The 16614-nt window shown below is 30.8% G+C and overlaps 3 protein-coding genes across 6 annotated transcripts in view; 1 reads left to right on the plus strand and 2 right to left on the minus strand.

Annotated features, from left to right (window-relative positions):
• Shmt (serine hydroxymethyl transferase) overlaps positions 1–16614 on the minus strand; it is a 16757-nt gene continuing 143 nt past the window's right edge. The window contains exons 2-9 of one of the 3 annotated variants that reach the window (XM_074139667.1): positions 13181–13326; positions 6658–6870; positions 4911–5086; positions 3624–3806; positions 3291–3503; positions 1510–1682; positions 1128–1419; positions 1–664 (exon numbers count right to left, since the gene is read on the minus strand). In XM_074139667.1, coding sequence (XP_073995768.1) covers positions 498–664; positions 1128–1419; positions 1510–1682; positions 3291–3503; positions 3624–3806; positions 4911–5086; positions 6658–6857 — 1404 coding nt within the window. In that variant the 5' untranslated portion in view covers positions 6858–6870; positions 13181–13326 and the 3' untranslated portion in view covers positions 1–497. Of the gene's footprint in view, positions 665–1127; positions 1420–1509; positions 1683–3290; positions 3504–3623; positions 3807–4910; positions 5087–6657; positions 6871–6952; positions 7278–7304; positions 7445–13180; positions 13327–16614 lie in introns of those variants that run through there. The other 2 variants (XM_074139666.1, XM_074139665.1) reach the window with 2 other exon arrangements.
• On the minus strand, positions 7487–11763 carry LOC141460041 (E3 SUMO-protein ligase ZBED1-like). Its single transcript, XM_074139660.1, has one exon. The coding sequence runs from the start codon at positions 9971–9973 to the stop codon at positions 8090–8092; it is 1884 nt and encodes a 627-aa protein (XP_073995761.1). The 5' UTR covers positions 9974–11763; the 3' UTR covers positions 7487–8089.
• Positions 13664–16614, plus strand: part of Hip14 (palmitoyltransferase Hip14) — a 19788-nt gene continuing 16837 nt past the window's right edge. For both annotated transcript variants that reach the window (XM_074139649.1, XM_074139648.1), the window contains exons 1-2: positions 13664–14073; positions 16434–16568. In XM_074139649.1, coding sequence (XP_073995750.1) covers positions 14020–14073; positions 16434–16568 — 189 coding nt within the window. In that variant the 5' untranslated portion in view covers positions 13664–14019. The remainder of the gene's footprint in view (positions 14074–16433; positions 16569–16614) is intronic.

Raw genomic sequence — 16614 nt, forward strand, 5'->3', positions numbered from 1 at the left:
TTGTTTTATACAAATTATTTTATTATAACATTTTTAGAATATTTACCAGTAATGGTTTTCGAACATTTTGCCACTGGTGCAATACATTATAAAATGAACAATATAATAAGACTGTAACAAATATATTTTTTTGAAAGGCACTCGTCCATTTTTTTTTGTTTAAAAACATTTTAAGGTAACTAAATGTTATAATATCAATAACAGTTTTAAAAACTAAGTTTTACAGAATATTATACTGTGATCAGTACTTTTATTCTGAAAAAAAGTGAATCACACGAAATGGATTGTATGCAGCAGTTATCTACAGTGTGATTGATACAACTGCGCATCCAAACATCAAATCACAAAAACAAAAAATAATGATTATTATTCACAAATTATAATACAAAAGTATTCGTACATACATTAAGATCATTTCTGAGATAAGTACAATTCATACCTCCTCTATATTTCTGTTTTTATTCTTTTTCTTATTTCTGTTTTCATAACGACCAAATTTAATATTCTGGATAACCAGGAATTGGAAATTGTTCAGCGAATTCTTCAATATCTCTTCTCAAAGCTTTCACACTTTCCGATACTTCTGGATGACTGTGAACAACTTTCTTGAATTCATCTAATTTCGGCCCGGAATGTTTTTGCGCCTCTAAAGCTAAGTTTAGTGCTGTGGATAGAAAATCAAAATAATAATTATACAAACAAAAGCAAGGAAATTATGAATTGTTATAAAGTACAATAAGTTTTATAACTTTTAAAAAGAAAATATTGATTCTACGAAAAATTGTTGTCTTTGTATTTTGGCAAGGATGTCATTCGTTTTCTTCAACCCTGCACCCATGTTAATGTTGCCAAGTTAGAGATCATAATATGAAAATCGAACAATGTAGAATATAACTTAGTACGTTATCTTTAGTTATTTGTCTAATTTTTATTTTTGAATCCAGTCACTTAGTTTGTCGAGATGATATGCGTAACACAGAATGTTTATTATGCGTTAAAAATAAAAATGTCACGAAAATTATGAAATTATCTAAAAACTGACTGATGGCCTAATGTTTGGCTCGTTCAAATTAAAAGTTACTTGAATGTCCTAATCTAATTAAACAAAACAAAAGCAAAGGACATACCTGAATGTATGAACATTACGACTTGATCTATTTCAGGTTCTTTAAGTCCCCTGGTAGTGAGAGCAGGAGTACCCAATCTGATGCCACTCGGATTCAAAGCACTTGTATCACCAGGAACTGTATTTTTATTGCAGGCAATGTTAACTTCTTCCAAGATGAATTCAGCTTTAGCACCACTCAGTCCAACAGACTTGACGTTTACCAATACTAAATGCACTTCAGTACCGTCGGTAGCGATCTTGTAGCCTAGATTCTGTAGACCTTCACATAATCGCTTTGCATTTGCAACTACCTATTGAGAGAATAAAATATAGGCAATAAATTGAATTTTTTTATAAAAAAAAAACAAACTTTACACTTCGCTGACATTCCTAAAACTTACCTGCTGTTGATACTGTTTGAACTGCGGTGTGGCCGCCTGCTTCATTGCGGTAGCTATTGCAGCGATTGCATTATTATGCGGTCCTCCTTGCAAAGCTGGAAATACAGCTTGATTCACACGATTTTCTAGATCATACATAACTGGCTTTCCATCTTTTCCCACAGAACGGACACCTATAACAAATTAAAGTTTTAATTGTAAGTACAAACCAGTCAAGGTGCTTGTATGCAAAATAGTTAATGTTAATTATTAAGTAGTAATAGTCAATTATCATTCTGATAATTTGAAAATTGCGTTCTTAATCATGAATGACTGCTTGTAGCATTATCAATTCTTGGCGAAAATTTGAAAATGTTCTATTATTATAAACATTCTTCTTACTTCAGCGACTTTCAAATTAGAAAATGTACACAAATATATGAAGAAAAAATTGCCTTTATTGGTTTGAAATTCATAAAATATGACTGAAGAAACTGTAGAAAAAAAAGCAGGGGTTGACACAAAGTGCTTAAAATTTTTATAAAAAAAATGTTTTCTTGATATGTTTTACCAATATTTTTATGATCAAAATTTTTCTTTAAAAAAGTTCTAGGTTCGTTCATTCCGAGCTTTTTAATAATAAAACTAAAATATATGTTTGAAAGCACTGCTTTGCAATAAAGTATGTTTGCTAGTCGACTCCGTCCACGACACCTAATTGGTAGTTGGACGTTAAGCCCCGCCTGAAAAAATAGGCGATTACTTTACTATTTTTACTGTTTTGCGCATGATTTGTGATTACATAAGTTAAGACGTTAAATCAGCAGCCTCCGGAAAGTGTTATTTCCCTAAAATGAAAACATAGGATAGTAAGCTGCAGAGGCACCTAGGAAAAGAAATCTAAGGATAGGAAGCTGATTTCAAACCCAGGATCTCAGCGTGGGAATAGTTTCTATCTTTTATAAAAGCAAAACAATTATAAGGTACTAAGCGATTAAATTTCAGGAAAAATCGTCCCGCAGTGAACGCAATGAGCAGCATTATTGCATCCCACGAGATCCTGTGTTCATTGATGTTAAATCATATACAACCAGTAACAAAACAAAAAGTCTAGTATGCGTTTAACAGTAAGTGCATAAGTAAAATATCTCAAACTTTATACCAATAAAACTTGTAAGCTTAAGTATTTTATTAACTTCTTTTTAATTCCTTGGTAGGTCACAGTATCCAGAAAAATTACAAAATTAACTTTTCTTTTACTCTCAAATTGTCATAAATAGTATAAAATAAATTTAGTACGTGTTTTAAATTTATTATTGATTTATCTTACTAGTAGTTAGAACTGATTAGATTAGATTCAGGATCCGATCAGAACATCTTATCCACTAAGACCACAGCTTCTGCAAATTGTTTCCCATTGGCGATAAAGAATTACTAATAACGCCCTGAAATGTTTTCTGATAAGCTCTCACTTGAATTGATTATTTGAAAGGAATTTAGTACGTACAGAAATACTTTAACAGAGTCTACATTTTAATGTATTTTCGCATTTGTAAGCAACAGATGTTAAGAGTTTTAATGTCCGGTTTGAGACTCAAGTCACGCGGCGAGTTATCAATAGGCTATTCCCGTCAATAATGTATACGATTGCTGATAAAAAAAAAAAGGGCATTTTAAAACCTTATTATCTTACAACTGTGCCACAGAAAACTTGAAGCTTATTCAAATGATACGGGACTATTCATAACAATGTTTAGTGTCTTGAATAAAATACAAACAAAAATTAAGTAATTCCAGCAAACCTTTTCTGAAAAATATAACTGCGGCTCTTGGCCCTCTTAAAGTTTTATGTGTAGTGGTGGAGACAACGTCACAATGTTTAAAAGGTGCTGGTATCACTTCGGCGGCGACCAATCCACTGACGTGAGCCATATCGGCGAACAGATAGGCACCATTTTCATTGGCAATCTTCCTAAACCTTTCATAGTCCAGACACCGTGAATAACAGCTGACGCCTATTTAAACAGCATCACCTTAATTTTATATTCTTAAGTCATCAAAATTAAATCCTTAATTTGTTTACAATATTAATTGTAAACACTGATACAAAAAAAAAAAAAAATTGAATCCATTACCTGCAATAATAACTTTAGGCTTGAATAGACGAGCGTTCTCTTGTAGTTTATCATAATCTATGTACCCTGTGACTGGATTAACCTTATACGGAAAAGATTCGAAGAAGATAGATGTAGCGGATATTTTCTTGTTTGGTGTCATAAAACCGTGAGTCAAGTGACCTCCGTCAGGTAAATCCAGACCTGAAAAAAAAAAAAAAAACAAGTTATTAGTTAACAAGGTATGGTTTTAACTCCATAAACTAAAATATCAGTTGAGAGCGGGCTCGAATTGACCAATGTGTATGTCCTTATAAGAGGAAATCTAATGTGAAATCCTAAATCTGAGCATCGTTCTTTGACAAGCAACAAATTGGTGAACATCTTACAAATCTAACAGCCTCAAAAAGGTTCGTTAATGGCGTTTGAGCGTGGGCTCTTCGAGTGAGCTTCTTATTTTTCATTTGTGAAATTTATTCTTATTCTAGACATTTTTTTTATTCAATGTTTGTCAAACGAATTTACAATTTATATAAACTTTATTTAGAATTTAAAAAATGTCATTATTTCTTCTTTTTTGTTTTTAAAATTAAGTACAATTCTTTTCTGAAACCAAATTTTAACAGGATAGAATGGAAAGTAGAAAAAGAAGAGTATCGCCAGCAAGAAGCTTTATGATGGGTCTCTACCTGTAGAAACATATTACTGAGACGAGATTCAATGAAGTTACTAGCTTATAAAATAGAGATGGAATCCAAAACGTCATTTCAAAACCCATCTTGAAAAACTTTTATCGATTTTTCTGCGTTTTTATTTTCAGGGTCTAGAAGAATCGTTTCTCACACATTATAATTTACTGTTTGGGTATTAATTCCTCGATCATTTAAAGCAGAAACACGAAATCTAATATTCATATTCTAGTAAAGGTATGACAAGGCAGTCATAACCCCTTAATAATATTATGTGGTCATAGTCCATGTAAATAGAAGAGGCAAGCAGCTAAGAAATTAGGTACACGTGCGCAAGTTTCTTGTCTTGTGACACGTTAAAATATGCGTGAAAGCGAAAACGGTGCACCAACTTAATGGTAATAAAATTTCGTTTCACTGCAAAATGCCGAAAACTTTATACTTTTCTTAAACACATCGCCAAGTAAATGTGCTTTCAAAAGTAAGAACTGTGGTTCTAAGTATTCGTTTAAAAATGTAAATGCTAAGCCTATGTCCAAATTAGGTCTAGACAACCTCTTTCACAGCTGATCTTGACTGGCTCAATAAATCTTAACACTTGACTTATACATGTACTAACCCATTATTCGGTCATGGGGCTGGCAGAGCGCAGTGTACACGGCTAAATTAGCCGGAGATCCAGAATATGGTTGTACATTCACTCCCCATTCGTCAGGCGATAGTCCATATGTTTTTAAAGCTCGTTGTTGGCACAGAATTTCAATTTTGTCGATAACTTCATTGCCTCCGTAATACCTTTTTTAAAAAAAATCCAATTACTTCAATAATAATAATAATAATAAATGTAAACTTTTCATTCATACTTATTACTTATGTCTCATGTTTTTGAAAGCCAAAAAAAGAAAGTAATTAATATCACAGCCTAAAGTAGAAATAAGAAGAGCTCTATCTATCAGATGTTAGAAAAAAATTAAATATTCTTATTAACTTTGCCTTATTATAAATTTTATAACAAATAATTTATTCCTACTATTTGTAAAACCTTGAAGCCTTTTTTAAGTTTTTTATTTAGTAAGAAACTTCTAATGATAAAAAAAATTCAACAACTTTTCAGACAGTCTGCTTTTAAATTTGTAAAAAATATTTTATACTTTGAATTAATGAAAGAATATAATACTTATCGTTATATTTATAAAACCGAAATATGATTGTTAATTATAACTGAAAATAAAATCAAATTCAAAGTTGTTCTTTTAATTAATCTCAGTTTAAATGTTTTTTTTTTTTTTTTTTTTTTTTTGGCGAAGTTTTAGGCATTGCGAAAAGCCACTTGCTCTAAAGATAGGTGATAATCAATAACTGATAGCTTAGATTATTAGATTTTGCCAAATTAATCTATTAAAAATTATATTGTATCTATTAAATAAAATTTTATTTATATTAACATCCTCCTAGATGTTTGAAAACTACAAAGTTTTATTAATAATAGAATCCCTCTGTGAATTCATGTTACCTTTGTAAATTCAGTGGAAACCTTTCTATGCAATAGAAGCTTTTCTTAAAGATTATATGTAATTATAATTGTCTAAGTTAAAATAATTATCTCGAACGAAAATGATATAATTTCAAAGACAAATTAAGAAAAAAAAGAAGAGAATTAATTGAAATCCATCTTGTAAATGTACTTTTAATTCTATATTTAATTTAAATAGATGTAGCCTTGACACCTGACATTAGGATATCTTATTTATTTCAACAAAAATTACTCCACCATTGAAAGCAATGTCAAAAGGGTATCGGAACATCAGCAGACGTTATCAAAAAGAGGGCATCGTTTTCCTCTATTGGCTGGCTTTGTTTTGCCAATAAAAAAAAGGAAGATATTAGCTACCTCAAGACATGTCTGTGAAATTGCGTTTTAAAAAACTCGGTGAGTATAATTAGATAATGAATTATATAAAAGAAAAAAATATATATACATATCTCTTTGATAACAAACAAAAAATGACCCCCCATGGAGTCAAAAAAAATTTGTAGATGAAAGCGGAATTAAATCTTATTTAAGATCTTCTTTTTTTTACTTAAAATGAAACTGATAAGAACAGCTAACGTGATAATTTTTTATAATAATTACAAATTAGAACTTCTGATATTAAAAAAAACGTTTTAAAAAACTTCAGAAACTGTGCGTTGGAATATAAACTACCTAATTGATCAAGGAGGGAAATTGGCACAAAATACGTTGAAAAACGAGTTTGGCAATTCCCGCTAAACTTCATATAATCGTCATAAACATGCGTCAGAATATATTATGCAAATTAAGGAAAGCAAATAAAACAAATCACTTCCTGTGATATTGAGCTTACCTTTTGCCGGGTAATCCTTCAGAATATTTATTATGCAGACATGAACTTAGACATTGGAGAACGGAAAGTGAGGTGAAATTTTCTGATGCAATCATTTCCAGTCCTCGACGTTGCCTTTTTTTCTCATCTTTCATCAAATCATACAATTCTGGATCAGAATCCCATACAGACTCGTGTAAAAGATTATCATCAACACCCATGGCGACTGTTTGACTAAAATCATACGAAGTTAGATTTCAGTATTTTGAATTAAACACAACTTTCTAAAATAAATTACAGATATTGGAGGACTTACCTAGCAACCCCTACAGTTTTAACGCCTCTCTTAATAACTAATGTACAAATAGTTTTCAACATGTTTAATATGAGGTAGAGAAAGGTTAGAAAAGAGTATCAAGAGATTTGATATATTCAAACAATCGTGTGGACTAGATTAATAAATTTTCTAACAAGTAATACAATTTCTCATGTTTTCAATTTCTAATTTAATGGAATAAAATACAGGCATAGTTCACTACAAAGACAGCATGCATTCCCTCTCAGATGGTTACAATTAACTTAAACCAAAAAATCATTTATAGTAAAGCTAGACATATATATCTAATTGTACCAAATAGGTGGGTAGGTTAAAAATATCGATCACTTACTTGTATTGGAATGGAGATGTTTCTAAGCTAAATAAAAGGACGATTAAACTATCTCTGGCTATATCTGGCGATAACGAAATTTAAAATAGAGTGGTAGTGGTAAAAGAGGGGACAGAATTGGCGCAAAATGTGCGTGAACTAGTTATTTCCCAATTCCCGCTACTACAAACTAGTGATGGGCTATACGAGTCCGCCTGTGGAATCATTGGATTTGAATCAACTCCAGGGTCGGAATCGATTCCAAACACTCGTTCATCGATTCCAGTTGCCGTACCTATCCTATGCTTTCGTGCAAATATCATGCAATTTATTAAATATTTTATTAGTACTTAACTTCATCAGTTAATAACAAAACTACATGTAATTTGCAACAGTTTTAAAAGATATATAATATCTAATTGTTATTGACAACATCAAATAAAATTAGCTTTACACAAGAACAAGATTTAAAACAAAGCAGTTTTGTTAATATCCAGCAGGACCACTGGGAGGTTGAAGTTACCCTGCCAGGAGGGGAAATGAAATGGGAAGGAAATAAGGTTGTTAAAGGTATCAATGATGTTAGTTGGACCTTAAAATATGTACATGCAAACAAATTAAAATATAACAATGAACATAAACTAAGAAAGATTAACGAAATGAAATTATATTACTAAATATTTAATAATGAATAAAACTAAGCCGTCTATATATATATATATCCCAATACAAAACAAAATGAATAATTTTTATCACAGACTAGAGAAGGATTAAAGTTTAAAGCTACTTAGAACTTAAGAAATTAATTAATGTAAATTTTTATTCAGAAATAATATCATAGAAACATTGCTCGACTTTAATCTATTGCGTCTGTCAACTAATATTTGTCCAGCTTTAGAGAAAATCCTTTCGCAAGGAACTGAAGTGGCTGGAATGCATAATCTTTTCAAAACAACGTCATACAATCTGGGATATAAGTCTTTCCTCTCTCTCCACCAATCTAACGGATTGGCTTCTCTATTTAAAAAAGGTTCTGCCAAATATTTGTCTAATTCAATTATACTGGCAGATACTGGGGTCTGTTTCGCGTTTAACGTTTTAATTTTTGCATCGAATTCCCGCCAAAGACTAGAAGTAGAAGTTGTGGATGATGGAACATCGGTAGATAACGAAGCTTTCGGAATTTGAATAAATGATAATTTAGTGGCAAGAGAATGGTACATTTTCCGGAATTTAACGTCGCTCGAAAAACCTTCGTTTTTAAATCGCGGATCTAAAATCATCGATTGACCTATAATTTCTACCGATTCTAAATTGGAAAACCGATTTGAAATATTAGCGCAAATTACTCGAGCCATTGATTGTATTTCAGGTCTGTAATTTGTGTGCAAAAATTTTGAAACGTGATCGGTCATAAAGCGCGAGAATATAATAATTTTAGAAATTGTTATATAATTTTCCGAACTTACTTCGTCCGTAATTTCATTAAATATCTGCAATAATTGAACCGCGCTCTCTAATATTTCCCAATCGATTGTTGTTATATTATGTTCACCCTGTAGATTTAATAAAGCTATGGTCGCGATCAATGGCTGTTTGGTTTTTAAAACGCGATCAAACATTATAAATGTGGAGTTCCAACGAGTGGGGACGTCTTGTTTTAATTTTAATTTTGGGAAACCCATCTGTGTTTGTGTATTATGTAGCTTGGTCAGAGAATGAGAACTTCTTTTAAAATATTCTACTAAAGCTTTAATTTTGTCGGTCGTTACGCGAATTTCTGCGATTCCCGAATGGACAACTAAATTCATTGAATGGGCAAAACAAGAAATATGCCTCCAATTGCACTGCTTTACTGCCGAAACAATATTTGCACCATTATCAGTAACAACGGCAGTTACTTTATTGGTGAGTTCCCATTCTTGGACCGTGGATTGCAGGTGTGAGGCCAAGTTATTCGCTGTATGTCGTTCAGAGTAACTAGTACACTTCAATAAATGTGTTTGTAAATTTGTGTTTTGGTCTATGTAGTGGGCAGTTATAGCAATAAAGCTTTCATTATTCACCGATGTCCAACAATCAGTTGTTAAACAAACGGCATTTACTTCGTTGAATTTACTTTTTAATTTTGATTCTTCCCGCTTATAAATCATTGGGAGTAAACTGTTGGATATATACTTTCGTGAAGGTACATTATAACTGGGGCAAAGCAATTTAATTAATTTTCTGAACTCTTGATCTTCAACAATACTAAAAGGATGATATTCTTTTACTATCATTTTGAGCAATTGTTCATCAATTTCCTTGGACTTACTGGGGTGCAAAGGTTTGATTACTTCTACAAAGTCAGTCAAGGATTTTTGAATTACCGGAGCCTTATGGGCAGATGAAGAGAGAGGAGCGACATCTGCAACTTCTGAATGGATGGAAGCTAAACTAGTAGAGGGAAGCGAGCTTAAATTTTGAGTGTCTATAGAAGTTAAATGAGATTTCTTAACAGGGATCTCTTCAGTGCTTTGCTCTGTATTCTTTCTTTTATTGAATGATATAGGATGTTTTCTCTTCATATGTCTGAACAAATTACTAGTAGAGCCACTTGTAAAGCTAACGATTTCGTGGCAATACCGGCATTTAGCTTTGACAGAATCAATAGAATTAAAGTGATTCCAAATTTCACTGCGTTTTGGCATTTGTCTGAAATTAATTTACTAAAAATTAATAAAATATTAAATTTAAAAAATAAGAAACAATAGTAAAAAAGGCGATAATAACCCCGTTGTTGATGGGCAAAAATAAATAAATAAATAAAAAAGTAAAAAAATTAAACTAATTTATTAAATATTTTGCTTTTAAAATATTTTCAAATATTCAATAAAGAAAAACAAAAGATAAAAATGAAATAATTATTTAATTTAGGAAAATATTAGTCTTTGAAAATATTTTAGAAATCAACAAAGCACACGCTCTTCAACTTAATTAAGATTTACCACTGGAAAACACCCTTATCTGCTTATCATCAGAAGACAGACACATGAAATATTGTTATCAGCACGAAAGATGAAATTGAAATGGCCCTTATTGCTATAGCTACATATCTAGAGACAAAAAAATTATATTACCTAAAGAGCGTACTTACTACAGACTCCCTCCCACTCTTATTACCTATTTCACAAACATTCGGCGATTGGAAATATTTTTTAGCAAAATATTATTCTATTTATTCTAAGCAGATTCTTAAGATGATTTTAATTTTTAAAATTTATTTTTGTTTATTACTCTTATAAAATACGAAGAATTTCAAATAAAATATAATATACAAACACAGAATGATTTAGTATGCAGGTGGAGTCAGTCGTCGTTACCATGGTAACGGAACCGTTAAACGACTCCGGTTCCAGCTCCAGCAATTTCTATTGGCTAGAATCAGTGAACGAAAAAGTGGAACGAGTCCGGTTTCAAAAGGATTTAAATCACTCCGGATTCGACTCCACCAACTCCAGTGGATTTAACCAATGAAAATGCTAGAGTTGGGCCGGAGTCGTTTAACGGTTCCATTACCATGGCAACCACGACTGACTCCACCTGCACTCTAGATCATTTTGTGTTTGTGTATTATATTTTATTTGAAATTCTTCGTATTTTATAAGAGTAATGGACAAAAACAAAATTTAAAAATTAAAATCATCTTAAGAAAGCGTTATTATGTTTTTTGTATTCAAATGAAACGAATATTTAACTACAAAATATTTCCAATTGATGAATGTTTGTGAAATAGGTGATAGAGTGGGAGGGATACTACAGTAAGTAAACCAATTAGGTAATACTACATTTTGGCTCAGTTTTACTTTGACCGTCATGCGGACATGTACACGTTTAAACTTACGCCAATGAAGATAAGAGTAAGAGTGTCCAGCGCTTAGTTAAAGATTAAGCACACAGCTTTTTCTTTTTGTAAAACAATAAGATAATATTTTAAAAGCTTGATATTCAATTCTTATTAGATAAATATTGTGAGTAATTATAATTTTGTTTGAAGGGTTAGAATTTTTATGGAATACTTTCCTACCCATTTCCGTTTCTCTATATTGAATCCTCTTGAAGCAAGTTAACTCCAGTCTTCCAGTGGTCAAGCTAGATAATGACAAAATTGCTTTAATTTATAATTGACTAGCCTATTTTTGGGTTAATATTTGTGTTACGTTGTTAATTTTATATTTATCAGAGCAATTGGAAATTAGGGATAGTACTTAATGTGTGTAAAAGAAATATAGTTTTGTTATTAACTGGAAAAGCTAACTGTTAATGATATATTTTAATAAATTACGTGACATTTGTTCTTATGTTTAATCGTTCCAAAACCTCTGCTGTCTCATTTTCATTTTAATTTTTTTGGGGCGGGGCGGAATCACTTTTTTTTAAAATAGGGATTTGAATCAACTCGTTCCACCATCGGACTCGTTCCAGTGGAACGAGTCCGTTCAAATAGCCCATCACTACTACAAACCATCTGTAGAAAACAGGTGGTTGTCGATAAGCAATTTAATAGAAACGATTGGTGAATTATGACATTTTGATAAAATAAAAAGAAGTGTTAAATTTATCAACTTCTATTTCAAGGTCTTTTATCATTATCCACAATTTAACTCCCAGAACGATTGCCACTAATATATAACAACGGAATTACCATATCATCTTTTTTCATATATTAGAAATGTTACATTAGAATGAATTAGCGAAACAACTGAAATCATTTAGGAAAAAGGGTTCAAGTCAGAAAATAATTTGAATGCTTCCGCCAGTTTTGTGGGATATTTATTTTTATAGGTAAATGTGGGAATTTTAAAATAAAAATAAATGTAAGAGTTTATTCGTCGCAGCATGACTCCTTTCCTAATAAATTCAGACTTAGTGAAGGTTTAGCACTTCAGATCTATTTTCCATTTTTAATATTACACATTATTTTTCACTAACAGAAATTTAAAAGTGGAAATGAACGTCTAAATTCTAAAATTCAAACTCTGAAGATAGAAAACTGCAGATGAAAAAGATACGATTTAATCTAAAACCAGTGCGATCTAAAAGCTTATTTTTGTTCACTTGAGTGTCAGTTTTTGAAAATAAAATGTTCAAAGGTATGTCTAATGTGAACAATGTGTAAATAGGAATGAGTGTGCGATATTGAACAAAAGTTTGCCTATGGGTTCGCAAAACCCAAAAAGTTGCATATATTCCCACTTCTTTTTCAAGGGAGGCTGAGATAATCGTGAGGACATGAAGATCCCTGAAGAAAAAGCTAGTCTATTTTTACTCGCGAATAAACTACCTACACAATTATTTAAAATTGGGTAGTTGGACGTGAGCTCCCCTGAAAAACTAGGCGACTGACTGATTTTACTTTTAAAATTTAATTTTACAATTAAATAAATAAAATTGATATATAAATATAGATGATGCGGAGACCATCAAAAAGAAGAATTTTATAAAATAAAAAAAAATTAAAGAACGTAGTAATTATAAAATATTTTTAATAATATTAAAGTAAAATTAGGAATAAATTATACAAGCCTTACTTATCAAATGATACAATATTTAATTACGAAATGATAAAAAAAATCAAAAGTAATTATCTTTTGTTATCTTTAGCCCTTAAATTATGAAAAATTACTCTGTTAGCAGAAGTCTTTAGAAAATGATATGAAATAAAAACCCTTACCGTTTTTCTGGTAGTTCCAAAGAAAGTAAAATTATATTTAAAAAAATTAAATTATAATAAAACCAATGGCAAAATTCATATCTATAATTTTTTGTTTTATAAACTTTATTTTCTACTTTTGTTTTAATTTGTCAATATAAAGTAAAACGTCAATAATAATAATAGTATCATCAAAACTACATACTTTAATGAAACATTGAAATCTTTGATTCTTTTCTTTTTTCCTAGTTGGGTAATTTGACTTCATACTCTATCTCTTCCTGGTTACTCTAAGAAAAGTTAAGTAAGAACTGCGCTATAGGCCTTAGTTATTTCCTTATCGTTGCAACGCTGAAAATTTTGAAATCTCAATTAATTTTGTTAATTGCTTTGAAATATTAATGAAGAAAGAATTCAATACAAAATGTCATAATGTTTATATTCGATAGTTTTAATTATACATAAATGAACTATTAGAAATAAGTTTTTATTAAAACGTGCAGTAATTTTTAATTCATCTTAGATTAATGAACTGCTAATCAAGTTTTGCTTATTAAAAATGCTGAAATCATTAAAATTAACACTCTTTGTTTTTAAAATACGTGAGTGTCTCATTTTCGTTTTGACTATAACATTTTCTTCATTTTGAATTTGACTTGAGCAATCGAAAGGCAGGAATAAAAAATAGTGAAATGGCTGTCTTATGTAAATTAGTTATGAGATTTATGACTAAAAATAAAAGATACGCATCTAAATATTTTAACCTAATACTACAGTAGACATGAGGTTGTAACATCCACCATTGCCATCTTTATTTGTTTATATTAGCAGCTGATCGTGCTGCTGTGAAGAAGCTGAACCTTATAAAACTTGAGGGTTTGGGGAGGTGAAGTGATCGAATAAAGTTATGGACGGTAATAAAACTTTACTGTTAGTGAATTTAAACAATTCTTCAAGTATCTATTTTTTGTTTTTCTTTTTGAAATCTTAAAACAAATTTCAATTAATAATTGAAATGTTATTGACCAAAGAATAATTAAAATAATGATAACTCCAGAGTACTGTACTGCATGCAACCCGGTCAATCTTGGAGAACATGTAAGTAATTTGAGTAAATATATTCCTACTTTCCCAGGCTTATTATTCAATTGAGCTTAGGCTTTAAATCTGCTTCATAAGCTGGTTAGCTGTTTAGATCTTTTTCCGTAGCACTAAATAATGGGCGGTTTTTTTTTTTTTTAAAGATGAGCTAATTGATTTTTATTTACAATAATTCCTAACTTTGTAAATAGTTCAGTATTATTTACATAATTTCCATTTTGTTGTGCTAATTGTAATTAGTAATTACAGATAATGTTAATATTAACATGAAATTTCTTACCTAATATTAAAAGCTAAGTTATTATCAAAACTATTTTTTTTTTAACAAAAACAAGCTTTTGATTGCCAAATAACTTTGTAGTATTTTTAACTGTTATAGAACGTTCATTAAAGATAACATTGTTATTCTTATTTTACATTGGTACTTTTAATTCCTTTGAAAAACAGAAGAGGCATAAAACCGTACAATAAATAGCTTCAAATGCTAGTGTTAAACGATTTTTTTAATGAATTATTTCTTCTATGAGGCATTTACACCTTAAATTTATCAATTTAGTAGTCAGACTTATCAAAACTTATTACAATCGTCTTATTTTTTATGGAGTTACAAAAATTGTTCTGAAGGCGTTCAGTGCCGAGTGTTAAATGTTTGGCTGAGTGTCTTTAAAGTCAAATTACACTGTGACCTACTGTTCGATTGAGATGCTATAATGCAACATACTATATATGCATTTTATTGTTGTAAAATAAATTGAATTCAATGATATTGCATTCAATCCCTAACTGCATTAGATTCTAAAAATATTGGCCTGAGATATCCATTAGAAAACGACTACAGTGGGCAGAACTAAAGAAGCACTTAGATAAAAAAGAATTCTCTTGAGATAATGTATGCTATTATGAGAATTAGGAGTCTTGGTAGGTGTACTGAGAGGACACTCTTGGGTGGTCAGTACATTAACAAGAAACAAGGACAGTTAGTTCTGGATAGTATCAGAACTGTGATGAGGGAGTTACGTTCTGAATTGTCAGTATTTTAAAAAAAAAAAAACTTAACGTCACTTTTTTCGCCAAATCTGAGTCCGTGGGTTAGGGAGATTAGATTGAAGAGCTTCACAGTTGGATTTTTTCACTTCATTTTAAAAGTGGAAGTTAACGTTTATACTTTATAATCCAAACTCAGAACATAGAGGATTGTAGATTGAAAAGTGTATCAAAATCCTCTGTAATCTTAAAGCTCTATTGTTGTTCCCTTAATTGTCCCATGTTTACATATAGAATGTACATGATTATTGGTCTCTTAAGTGTTCAAGTTTACCTATAAAATTTATAACAGGTGCACATTGGTATCTAAATAGTAGAGCTTGCAATGTCGTAGCCTTTAGATTAGTCGATCGCACTCTCATAAACCGCCATGCAGGTCCACTACACGTTTGCACGGAGAGAATAAAAACAGTATAATTTCTTTGAAAATGTTTATGTCTGATGTTTCATAACTGTGAACCTATTTTGTTGTATTTGTTCTGTTATCGTTCGTTATAAAGCTAATCTCTGTATACAAAATTAATAGTTGAAATTAACAAGTTTTATTTCTAACTGAAATTAAATTGCGGTTTACTTTGTTAATTTTCCTTCAGAGGTATTTTTGATTCTAATTTATTGAGCATTGTCTGCCATTAAGAAAAGAAGAAATGAGAATTATTTGTTGGCTACAGTTTCCTATCAAGGCTACCAGAGAAGCATCTTTGCAAGAAAGAGGATCAAAAACAAAATATACCTGTATGGGTTTATTACTTATTTGCAATCTGAAAGACGTCACTACACTGCTCGCATTATAATAGGTAACAACTCTTGGGCCCTTATATGTTTGGGACATTTTTCGGCCTATGAAAATGCCTAATGTGTGCGAACCTAAGAACTTTTAGCCATGAAATTCACCGAATGAATTGTACGAATAATTAATTATTTAGATCAACTACCAGAATTCCTTCACCTCAGACTGTTTATGGACTATTCTTCTTAAATTTTGTACCGGATTGCTGGAAAAGAAAAATAGTGGTCAATTTTTACTTGTCTAGGCAGCATAGAAAACTAAGCGTTGCTTTAAACTTCAAGTGAAATCAATACACCTTTGTCTAATCAAACGAACGGGTCCCAAAATAGATCCGTTGAAATGTAAGCTTCTATTTAATCAAACTGAATCATTTAATTTCTTTGAGTTAAATTAAGAAATTGGTTAGACAAAAAATAAGTTGGACTAAATATGTTGTCATCTTTGAGGTGTAAATATGGTTTTGCTTGAGTTCTATCTACCTGAACTTTTATCATCTATGATCTTGTTTTAATTTAATTTCTAGGGCCCCTGCCGTGGCCACAGTTACCATACACGGAAGCAGAATGTTCCTCCGCAGATATTTCAAGATCAGTCACATTCTCACAATCCTCATGCTGAACAAGACGGAAGTGACTTTGATATTGTCAAAGCTACACAGGTTTCTATATTTTTAGATTTTGATATATAAATTTAAGAATTGACTT

The sequence above is a fragment of the Rhodnius prolixus genome, unplaced genomic scaffold (genome assembly GCF_049639745.1).
Source record: "Rhodnius prolixus isolate KJV_2025 unplaced genomic scaffold, Rpr scaffold_6, whole genome shotgun sequence".
NCBI lineage: Eukaryota > Metazoa > Arthropoda > Insecta > Hemiptera > Reduviidae > Rhodnius > Rhodnius prolixus.